Raw genomic sequence first — 12,296 nt, forward strand, 5'->3', positions numbered from 1 at the left:
ATAAGAGAAGAGAGTAAATAATAGTTGTTATATATGAAGAAAGAAAGGAAAAAAATTAATCAAGAAAAATTGATATTTTAATGAAATATAGTATAAAATAGATAATCTAATATATGGTATTTTGGTTATCAAAAAAAAAAAATAATATGTGGTATTTTGAAAAGTGAGTAGGTAAAATAGAAAAAATAAATTCTTATGTTAAAATTGAAGAAATTTTTGCAACAACTAATATAAATGCTCTTACTTAAAATATTCATGTCCTTTGATAGATCCATGGGTCCACCCAATTATATGGGCCAAAACCGATGGAACCTTAACCGCATGCCCAAAGAAAGGATAGTGATTACTGGGCTTTAACCATTCATTGGCCCATTAATCCAATGGTTTTGGATTTTGGGAACATCCAAAATTTCTCTTTGGTGGGTCCTTGAGCCCATGCAAACTCAAATGTTTCTAAACCGGCATGAAACGCTAACCACGGACCAAGAGAAATGGTAATAAATAAAGCCAAAAAATATGTGCATCGGTTTGAACAAAGGGTAAATAAGATAATTTAAGAAAGATGGAAAATGTAAATAACATTATGTAAATGAATGAAATATAAATAACATTAAGGTTGTGTTTAGCTCAAGGTGAAATATTTTCCAACCCTAAAATAAATTCGAAGTGAAAATATATATTTTTATTTTCAAGTGGTTGATTGCATTCCAAAAAATATTTTCAAGTTTTTGGTTGTGTTCTGAAAATGCTATGAAAAGTTGGCAATGACGAAGAACAACGGCCAATGATGATGGAGACTAACTATGACCAACGACTGATGGTGGTGGAAATAGGTGGTCGTCAATGGTTGGAAACTGGAGACCGAGAATGTTAGAGGGGGTTGGTTGGGTGGCTATCAGTAAGGGTGGAAGTTCAATTGATAAGTTTTGAGTGATTCTAAAAATTATTTACAGAAAATGAAAACATAAACTAATTTCCTCCATAAGTACCTATATTTTACAGTCAGGTTGACCAACATTTTCAATTGGCTCAAACACCAACAAATGCAAAAAATATTTTCTTGAAACCAATTTTTGTCAAACCAACCATAGCCTAAGTAAATCTGTAAATGATGGAATTAAAATATACTAAGTAAATTGAGGTTCCTTGGGTCCATGCAATCAAATAGACATAAATCCGCACAGAACTCAAAACACAGTCAAAAGAAAGGATATGAATTTTGAAGAAAGTTTATCCTGCCTCTAGTGTATGAAAACAGCCCTCTCATAATATTGGTGAGGCCCATGTGTTGTGAGACATCCCAAGCATACACCAAATGCAAGATATACTCTCTCTGAATTTTGGGCTTGAAATAGTTGTCATGACAGGCTAACACATGAACCCACAAAATTAAATAAATAAATCATACGAGTCTCTAAGTGTAATATCCACAAAAACAAAGCTAGAAAGATAAAAAGCTCTTTCTCACACACACACACACACTTTCCAAGTACGTAAAAGAGACGGTAAAATAAAATTTTCCCAACTAAGTGTTGGAAAGTGAGAATTGCTTGAGGATAGTGGTTGTGCTATTGGAAAAGAGTTTGAAGATGAGTGTTTATGGAAATTTTTTAGAGAAAGGGAGATTTGTTGGTGGAAGAAAGAAGCAAAATGTGTGAAAAGGAGAGGTAAAGGGTTTTGGAAAGAAGGAAAGAAAGAAAAGATAAGATTTTTTGTGTGAGAAAAATAAAGAAAATCAAAGAGGAAAAAAAAAGGGGGGCGGGGGAGGTTCCAATTTAATAGATCAAAAGAGGGGGAGAGGGAATTTTTGTGGACGAAAGACGAAAGAAAAATTAAAGGAGTCTTGAGTGGCTGGATATAGAGAGAACAAAAATAGAGCGCTTTGTGTAAAAAAAAAATGAAGAGTTTAATTTCACTTTGCCTTCCTAAAGTATAAGGACAAGTTCAGTTAGAAAATTGAGCAATGTCCCCTTCCATTTGCCTCTATTATTAAATGTTCATCAATTTTAATATTTTTCACAAAAATTTCAATTATCTTAACTTGCATGCCAAATCCAATTATATTGAAGAGTCATGCCATTTTTCAAAAATTTTGACACAACTCTTTTTGAAAATTTAAATAAAAAAATCAAAACATTAATTGTTTTATTTAATTATTAACAAAAAAAAATATGTTAATTTTACCCATCAAATCTAAGATTTAATTCTTATACCAAAATTAGATAAAGTGTGAAATTAGAGAGAACTTGGTATTCTCACTATCGAAAAAGGTGAAAATTTCCCTAACCGATCTAAGGATGGGCCCTCCAGCTTGCATGTAGTCGGCTTGAGACTATTAAGAATGTCTATAACTCCTTGGGTGAGGTTTCTCTAACTAAATGGTCTCTCAACTATTCTATTTTTTGGCTGTTTTGAATTGGGCGTTCTCCCCTAAGGGCTAAGGGCCTAAGGCCCATGTCATCTTGGAGGAGCCATCTCTCTAGTGCATTTTGTTGCTGTGCCTATGTTGTTTTTGTTTTCTGTTGATGTTGACGTTGATGTTGATAAAAAAGTTTAAAAAATAAATAAATAAAATAAATAAAAAATAAAAAAGATGAAGAACAATAATTTATGGTGTACGGTGTAAATGAATCAAGCCAATTATGAACAATTCGGATTTTGTTCGATAAAAAGCGTTCATATTTATTTGTTTATAAACAAGTCAAGCTTGACCCTTAGTTTTAGACTCGTTTAATAAACAAGCCGAACCCAAGCAAAAAAATTTGTTTACAAACAAGCTCATAAGCTATTAGGCTTGATACACAACAATTCAAGCATAAACTCATTTATAAGTTTATATGTGTTAGCTAAATATACCCATTATACATATCTTAATACTGACATGACCAACATGGGGCCACTACTTATTACTTTAATTTTTTTTCTTCCCTCTAAATTAATTAAGAACCATTTTAAACTATAGTTACATTTAAAAATAAATTAATTAATTAAGTAAGCCACATATAATACTTTCCTATCAATCATCTAAAATAAAGTTATGAAACATGTTAGTATTTTCTCGTTCATAATAATTACAAACAAATATTTTTCTAGTTCTTCACTATCTAACGTAAATGTAAAAATTATATTTTGAACAACTACTGAAGCAGTAGACAAGGAATGATGAATAAATAAATTTAATTATGTAAAATTTTAATTTGAATAATGGCTAATCATAAGTAAAACTAGATGCATGATAAAATGAATATACTATTTTTTTTTCTTAATTTTAGAGATTTAAGCATTTGATAATGTAATTTTTTTAGATCTCAAGCTCAAAAACTTGACCTAAGCTTGAGTTTGAGCTTAATATTAAACTTGAGAGCTTGTCTTGACTAATTAATCAAGTCAAACTAATTCAAGTTCAAGTTTTTTCACTTTTCCACAGGCTCAAGCTCAAACATTATTTCTAGGCTCGTCACAAATTTGATTTTCCTTGATAAGCTAAGCTTAAATATGCACTATTCGACAAAACTCGGCTTATTTACAATGTGTACTACATGAAATTAACATGGAAAAAAGTGACATTCAATCAATTTACAATTGCAATAGTACAATACAATAGCAAAATTATCAGCTGCAAACTAAGAACAAAATTATTAGGTTTTTGTAAATTTATTACATTAAAAAAATAAAAATAAAAATAAAAGAAAAACCTCTGTCCAACCAAATCAAAAACTCAAATTCCACAAATTTCATGAGTTTATAAATCTATTACATTATTAAAAATAAAATAAGAAATCACCTTTATCCAAACCAAATAAAATACCTAAATCTCCCATTAATTCGTAGATTATAATCACCACATTGTTATAATCAAGCAGCAAACTCAAATAAAGATATCAAACCAAATAGAAGACCAATGTCAACCATGGAAATAGAGTCCTAGGGAGAAGCTTGTTGTGGGTATAGATGTGAAGGATGAGCACCAAATCATGGATATCGCATATCGGTACTAGCGGAGTCTATCAAAGAGGCTGGGAGCAGAAAAATATATTTGAGTTGAAGAAGATAACGAAAACTTTGACTAAGATTAAATTCAGTCATATAAGTTCTGCTGACCTTCAATTCAATCCTATAAATGTTAAATTTGTTCTCTTCAGTTCTCCTATCCACTTCCATTAGAAGATTTTTGTCTAGTGTTCCAAAACAGTTGTTTTAAACAATGTCATTTTAAGTGTTATTGTTGACTTAATTTTAACGGGATTGATAGGAAGACTATATTGAATAAATTGGAAATTTAAAGGATTTAATTTAATGAAAGTGAAGTTATAAAATTTGAATTTTAGGTAAAATCAAAGGATTCCATTTATAATTTTTTTTTTTTAAATTATACTTAAGCAAAATTTGTTAGCATTATACAATTTTGCCTATTATAAATAATTGAATGATAACATTGTGCATTTGCGTAGTTTCGTTGGGGTGGCGGCTTTGAAGTTTGAACTTGACCCATAGTTTAAACTTTAAAGAGTAAAGTAAAAATTAATCTACGAACCAAAGAGTGAAAGATTTGGCACCAGTAGTACTAGGTGGTATATTTGCTCAAATCTGATGAAAAAAAAAAAAAAAGGGAAAAATTATTTTACTTAAAAAAAATTCTAGTTTACTTATTTATACAGTAAAAAGTGAGATTAAAACTGGATTTACAGAATAACCCCACAACAAATAAAGTAATTTAGTCTTACAATAACCCAACTCAATCAATAATACAATTGTTTACATTGCAATTGGCAATGCGACCAACATACTCAGTCCTAGGCTAGGGTGATGCCCTCCTCCTTGTGCTCCGTGAGTTGGTACCTCGTCGAGTGTACCAAATTGTTTAATCCGCGCAATCCAAGCTGATTTCTTTCAGTTTGTAGTCTTTTTTGCACAAATCCCAACATAAAAAGGCTAGACATCACGAAAATCATCTTCATGATTTAATATAATAATTGCTAATTTAAAATGAAGATTGAATCCAACTAATTATTTTTGTCCTCTTAAACATAATTTTTTTTCTATCTTTAAATTATTAAAAAATGTTCTCTCTTTTTTTTATTCTTATTTTTGTTTCTAAATTATTAAGAGAAAAAAAACCTCTTTCACAAAATATTTTTAAAAAATTAGGGAGGAAAAATAACCATTAGTAAAGTTTTGAAACCAAAATATAATTTGACCTAAATTTTTTTTTTTTAGAATGAATGATATATCAATTTATAAAAATTATTAATAAAAAATTTATAATATTCTTACCACCGCTTTGTTGTAGGACATTAAGGACATAACTTTGTGATGTCTAATAATTGTAGAACCAATTATCTTGCATAAAATTTGAAGCAATCTTAATAATCCATTTGGATTGAGGCGGAGGGAAGAAGGAAGAGTAAAGTAAAGTAAATTTAGTACAAAATTAAGTTTTTTTAAGCTAACTCTACTCTGCTCCCCAACCTTTCTCACTCCATCCAAATAGGCCATAAATTAGGTCAATTGCCCAATAGTTCTTACATTCACGTTGTCTCTACTAGTCCTTTACCCAAACAGTTTCAAATTTGGAAGAGAGGCAATGCATAAAAACATGTTAACATGGCTTCATCAATGCTGAAATTTTGGCAAAAATAATTGAGGGTAAAGAATCTACATATATAGTGTATGTTTTAGCACAGCTGCAAAAGTAAGACCCTCACACGTACAAGTATGGAAAACAGGCTGAAATTTACAAGTGGGCAATAAGACAAAAACAGCCCTGACAACCCGTTTGTCAACTAGCTTCACGTGACCTGACCCGACACGGGATACCAAAAACCAGGGCAAAAAGGCAGAGAGGCCACGGCCCCCCTTTTTAAACAAACAGAAACAGAGAAACTAGAATGATTAGGGGCAAAACGGGAAACCAGGAAATGGACGGTGGTGATGAGGACTCCTCATTCTCAAATTGCAGGGAATCAACGGCCAGTGGCATGTTCTCTTGGTCGGGGCTACACGTGGACTCGTGTAGCGGAGGGTGCGCACTGTACATGATGGCGCGTAATACAGCAGAGACCGTTGGTATGTACGCCGTTTTGTTACGGGCAAGAAGCCACGTCAGCCCCATGAGCTGGCAGTCCCTGTTGAACATCTTGCTTGCTCTGTCGGTTGTGGGCTTGTCCCCCGTTCCGTTTTTGTACCCACCCTTCAGCTGTAGTTATCAACAATATACAAGGGTATTTTAGTCAATGCCAATTCAATTATCGTATTTTCGTAAAAGTAGGAAAAAAAAAAATTAGTGAACTTGGTATTTGTGTTAGCGTGAGTAAGAAGTAAATCTTGGTGAATGGCCGAATCGTGTGTGATTGACAAGATGGGAAAAGGGGAGAGGATGCACATTGTAAGGTCATTTTCTAGTGTGTATCGGAATGACTGTGGTTACGTTCATAAAATGGCGAAGTGTGACTTCAACTTTCATTGTCATGTTATATGTGCCCTTATCATCAGGTTTGAGGCAAATCAGTATTTTTCATTTGTTAAAAATGTGTCCCCTTGGGCTTTGCTATAGCTTATTTTCTGGCTTTGTTTAAAAATTATGATTGTAATTGCCTAATTGGGATAGTTTATATTAGACATTTTTTTTTAAAGATTATTTTTAGTTAACTTTTAGATTTATCATCTATAATATTTTTAATAAAAAATTTTCAGTTTTTTTCAGCTAAACAAGAGATCTTAAGTTGGCAAAAAGCTTTTATTTTTTAATAATAAAAAAATCGGTTGGACAAAAGTATATCTGAATTTAAAAAATACCAAACCAAACATGCACTAACTATGACCCAATTAATAATGAATTTGGCATTAGAGCATTGGACACATGTCCAAAAATAAAGCAGTCCTGATTAATGATAATCCGGTCATGCAGATAGAATTTTATGTAAGAATCTACAAAACGAATGTGTGGAGTGAACTCATTTCAGTCCAATGGACAGAAATTTAACCTATAAATCTTAAACAAGTACCTCTATCTCATAAAAAAAATACCATAACTCAAAAATACCAACTCAACATGTCAGGATTTGGGAACAATACTAAAATATAACAAATAAAAATCCAACAATGCATGAGACCTTCACTGTAATTGCCTCGCTAAAAGCTTGAATGCCCATAGCCTAATTCATACCTCAATATAGATTATAGACCAATCCAATCATTCGCATATGATCATAATTTCAAAGCTAAGTACATAACTTTCAAAGTTAGGTAACACCCCACCCACCTCCCCTCCATATAAATCCAAACTATTAAACTAAAAAGAACCACGTTGGATAACAAATCCGGGAACCACTACACTTAATAAATCAATTCTTGACAATGCAAAATCTATAATTTTTTTTTTAATAAAAAAAAAGTTTGAAAGTTCAACAATTGAAATCGAAAGTGAAAACTGACCTTTTGGAGTGCCCCAAGGCACTTAGTACAGCCAGAATAAGAAGAATTGCGGCAATTCCTCTCCAAGTTTTTGACTGCAGCAGTAGGAGTGGCATTATGAAACCCAGTAACATTAAAAGCCGCTGGACAGCTCAGTGAGCTGATCTGGTGCAGCCGAATCCCACAGAAACAAAGTATAGCATCGCAACTCGCGTTTGGCTGTGGGAGCCGAATGTTTCGGCTCAGCAACGAGCCCTGCAGCGCATTAACGCACTTCTGTGAGTCATCTGGCATCATTGGGAGATCGGCTTCGGCTCCAGCAGCTGGAGCCGAAGCCGATTGAACCTGTAGAGCTGTCCTGGCGTGAGCCGCGTAAAGCCACGCGGCTAAGACTGGACAGCATCGGCTTCGGTCGAGGTTTTTCCCGCAGGCTTCGTTGACGCCGCCGAATAGCTCGGCTGAGAGGTCGAGCCGGCAGGTTTGGCTCTGGGTTTGAACCGGGAAAGCTGGGACAGTGTTTGGGGTTGAGTACACGCCAGGGTCTAGTGGTTGGTCGTGGCCGTTAACGGGTTCAGAAAGTAAACCGGCGCGAGCGTTAAAAATCATTAGCCATAATACAATGCAAGCTGACCTGAAAATGAACGTTAACGACACCATCTTAAGGTAAGGTTTTGGAGTTGGGAGTTTGACCCTTTTGGTTTGGTTTGGTTTTTGGTGTTTTCTGAGAGTGGTAGTGAGAGGGTTACTTGGGTTTTGTTTGGAAAGCGAGAAAAAAAGAAATGATTTTCGTGAAAAGTTGGAAAAAGATGGGAAAGGTAGGACACTTGGGAAATTGGAAGAAAAGAGAGATGGGGTGTAAAGTCTAAAGCCGAAAACTTTGAACCAAGTTGCTTTTAAAGGGTTAATCAAGGTGAGAACTTTATGTTTCTGTGAAATTATGGGATGGTTAAAGTTGAAAAAGAAGAAAAGGATTCAGGAGAGATTCAATTATTGAAGAACCCTACATGAGTAAATGAAAATATATGTTTGTTTTTCTCTCTCTCTCTCTCTCTCTTTGGCCTCTCTTGACTCTTGAGCTTCTTCTCTCTAATAAGAACTAAGAATGATGTTTATATGATGGGGGGGTTTCATATTCATAATCCACGTGAATAGTCCCACTCTCACTTCACTTCAGTGTATTGGTCATGAGGACTAAACTAGTAGGACTTGGAGTCTGGGAGGCTCCAATGTCACGAAGCAAAGTGAGCACTCATTAAACCACATTATCATATATTATTTTATTTTTTTGTGGAAAGTGGTTGTGATTTTTTTTTTTTTTTTTAAAAGAAGGGGAAGAAAAAAAGCGTGAAGGAGGAGGGGTGGGGGGGCCCACGAGAAACAGAAAGAGATTCGTTTGGTAGAGAGAGAGAAAAGAATCAGAAATCAGAAGAACAGAGGAGGGGGGGTTTGATAAGAAAGGCTGTCTGAAGATTTGGCAGCTTGTGGTGTCGTTTTCTTTTTCATTCTCTATCTTCCTCTTAGAGGCTGATGGGAAAGTGCTTCTCTCTTGTGTGTGTGATTGCTGGACATTGCTCGTACGTGTTTGTTCTAATGTCCACTCACACTCAGTGCTCAGTGCTCAGTGACAGCGTCATGCTCACTGCCTCAAGGCTCATGTGAAAAACTTCACACGTGCAATGGTTGTCTTTGGGCAATTTAGATATGGGAAGAGTGAGTTTTAAGAGTTGTAAAAATCGAAAGAGTCTTGCATGTCTTTAAAACAGGCAACCTTTCTCTTACAAGGAGGTGGACTCCACATGGTTTATGTGAAAAACTTCACACGTGCAATGATTGTCTTTGGGCAATTTAGGTATGGGAAGAGTGAGTTTTAAGGGTAGTAAAAATCGAGAGAGTCTTGCATGTTTCTGAAACATGCATCCTCTCTCTCACAAGGAGGTGAATTTTCTCTTAAAAATCAATGTCGAACTTCGAACAGTACCCTTGGTGGGTGTGGGGTTATTTTGTAGTGTAGAGATAAACCAAGGGGTTTACTGGTTTAGCTTTAAAAAGGAAGGAAAAAAGCATAATAATTTGGTCCATATGAGTAGAAATGTAGAATCATACTAAGAGCATCCACATCAGTGGGTGAAAAGTCTTCTAAAATACAAAAACCCTTTCATTTTACACATTTTGGCCAAAAAAACACTCACATCAGTGGGTGTAAAATTGTGTATAAATATACAATAGCTACAGTGACCGTGCATATATGCACAGTCATTGTAGCCTGTGTATTTATTATTTTAATAATTTCTTCTCTCTCATTGTCTCTGGGTTTTGGTCCTCACTCTCCCTTTCTTCATTTGATCAAATCATCCTCCATTGCCACCGATCATCTTTTACTTGCCGTCAATAAATCATCAAGCCACACCAATCATCAAACCACGCCGATCACCAACCACACCAATCAAATCATCAAACGAAGGCATTTCCAATCATCAAACCACACCGATTAAATCATCAAATCCTCATTGGGTTTCGAGTTGGGTGGGTAATGAATGAGTTTCAGATTGAGTGGGTTGATTTTTCTTGATGATGTTGGTTAGGTGGTGATTATGGTGGCTGGGTGTAAAGGGATCATTGGTAGTGATGGCTCTGAGAGAGAGAGGGGCAGTGAGGGAGAGAATAATAAAATTTTGTAAAAGAATGAATATTGTATTGAATAAATATGTAAAATATATAAACTGATGTGTGTGTTTTGTAAAAATAGGAGTGTAAAATAGAAATAGTTTTTTTTTTGGTATAAAATAGACGAGAAATTTGCATCCATTGGTGTGGATGCTCTAATGTTTTAAGTTTCACTAGTTACCAAAAAAAAAAAAAAAAAAAAAGGGATATTCATACCTCATAGCAGCTTCAAACCTTCAGTTACATGATATACTTTTACTTTCAGAAGTAGTAAAATGCCTAATGCAATGAGGCAAAATGAAGAGGGGAAAAAATTGTTTACAATTGTACTTAAAATAATATTTAGCCGAAAATATAAATTAGAACCTTTAAGATAGTCAATTGTCATTTTGGTCTTAAAATATTTTATTTTTGTCATTTTTGTCCTATAAGTAAACATCTACAGTTACCATTAGTCATTCCTCCATTCCACAAAAATATTTGCTGTTAAAAATGAAATAGTAACAACAATGTGAACTTACAAGATTAAAATGACAATTGACTAAACTTAAAGATTTGTTTTTTCATTTTCATTTTTTGCCTCTTTCTAAAAAAGAAATAATAATACATTTTTATGATTAGAGAGTTTAACCGTGATTGAAAATGCAAATTTAAAGGATCAAAAAATTAAAATTAAAATTGACAAGACCAAAATGATAATTAACCAAACCTAAGGGATGGTTTCAAATTAAACCTAATACTTTCATGAATTTTAAATTAAATTGTACACTTTCTAAAGCAAATCTTTAAAAATTATACACTTATTTATGGTAACATCATTAACAAAAAATGTTTAAACAAAACAATATTATATAGTTGTAGGGATGAAAGGCCTAGATAAGGATATTGGGCCATGGGCCGTGCCTGAGAATGTCAAATAGCCCGAGGACGGATAGATACTAGTGAAGGCAAATAGATTATTGGGCCAAGGAAGAGGTTTGGTCGTGATGAGCAGGAGACGCTATCCGAGGAGCAATCCCTCCTTGGCCAACAGAGTGGAGGCCTAAAGTCTGACCACCCATCAAGTACTGGGCAATAGGCAACCATACTGGGGGAGGATAAGCTTTAGAAAGAGATGAGTTAACAAAGAATTGAGAAATATCTGAGAAGAAAGCTGCTACCACCACATTGAATACTCTGCACCTAACCCCTTGGCCGCATTAATGTGGAAATGATACCTGAATAGTGACTTTCAGCCTTACAACTACCCATAAAGACTCCAGGAAAGTGATGATGGGACAAGTATCAAGATTATCAATTTGATCTGCATATGGAGGGCTGAGATGAAAGAGGAAGATGGAATATAAAAGGGAAGGACTCCATTACAGATGGGGAGGATGAGAAAAACCAGAAGAAAAATCACTGTGTAACTTAGAACTGGAATTTTTGTATAAGTCTAAGAGAAATATATAGCACTTTTCTTTTTCAAACTGTTTGTTTTGTTCATCCTAATATTAACTAGCCTATTGTGATCAACATTCTAACTCATTAAACGTTTAGTAACATGCCCACTTTCTAACAAATTCATTATTTTCGGCTCATTGGGCCATTGTTTAAACCATTTCGGCTTTGGATCAAATTGTGTCCTTACAATAGTTATTTCAAGACATGTATTTATTTTATTAATAAATTATTTCAATTCAAATCACATCACGCTGTTTTGTTTAAGTATTTTTCATTAATGACAACATACTAAATGGGTATATGATTTGAATTGAAATAATTTTTATAAAAAGTATTTATAATTTAACTTAAACCTTCTAAAATTGTTAATTTGAAACCAATCTAAATTATGCAGTTTAAAACGTATTTTATGCTTATTTTTAGTTTAAGATTTAGGGATAAGTAATAATTTATCAAGATATAAATTATAATCATAGGTTTTTACCATGTCTCTCCACTGTAGACCTCACCTAGACTAAAATCTGTTACCTTAATTACCTAATTATATATGTGTCAACCTGTAATTGGTGCATAAGTTGACATAACATGCTCAAGTATTTGTGGTAAACTCACGTGAAAGTGTTGAAATCTAATCACAAGCTGACTTATAAATAAAGTGTGAATTTAGATGTAGAAAAGGGTGCCTATAGACGGATTGTGATTTGGAAACAATAAGGTGGAGGTTCTCCCACTCACCTTTGTATGTTGTAAACTTGTACATATTTTTGATTTGTTTG

The 12,296-nt window shown here is 33.9% G+C and overlaps 1 protein-coding gene across 1 annotated transcript; it reads right to left on the reverse strand.

Moving 5' to 3' along the window:
* Window positions 1-5,615: 5,615 nt before the first annotated feature.
* On the reverse strand, window positions 5,616-8,662 carry LOC112022849 (uncharacterized GPI-anchored protein At4g28100). Its single transcript, XM_024055475.2, has 2 exons — window positions 7,435-8,662; window positions 5,616-6,196 (listed from the first exon to the last, which is right to left on the reverse strand). The coding sequence occupies exons 1-2, from the start codon at window positions 8,068-8,070 to the stop codon at window positions 5,861-5,863; spliced, it is 972 nt and encodes a 323-aa protein (XP_023911243.1). The 5' UTR covers window positions 8,071-8,662; the 3' UTR covers window positions 5,616-5,860.
* Between the last annotated feature and the right edge of the window lie 3,634 nt (window positions 8,663-12,296).

Source organism: Quercus suber, unplaced genomic scaffold (genome assembly GCF_002906115.3).
Source record: "Quercus suber isolate HL8 unplaced genomic scaffold, Cork oak 2.0 scaffold_456, whole genome shotgun sequence".
Classification (NCBI taxonomy): domain Eukaryota; kingdom Viridiplantae; phylum Streptophyta; class Magnoliopsida; order Fagales; family Fagaceae; genus Quercus; species Quercus suber.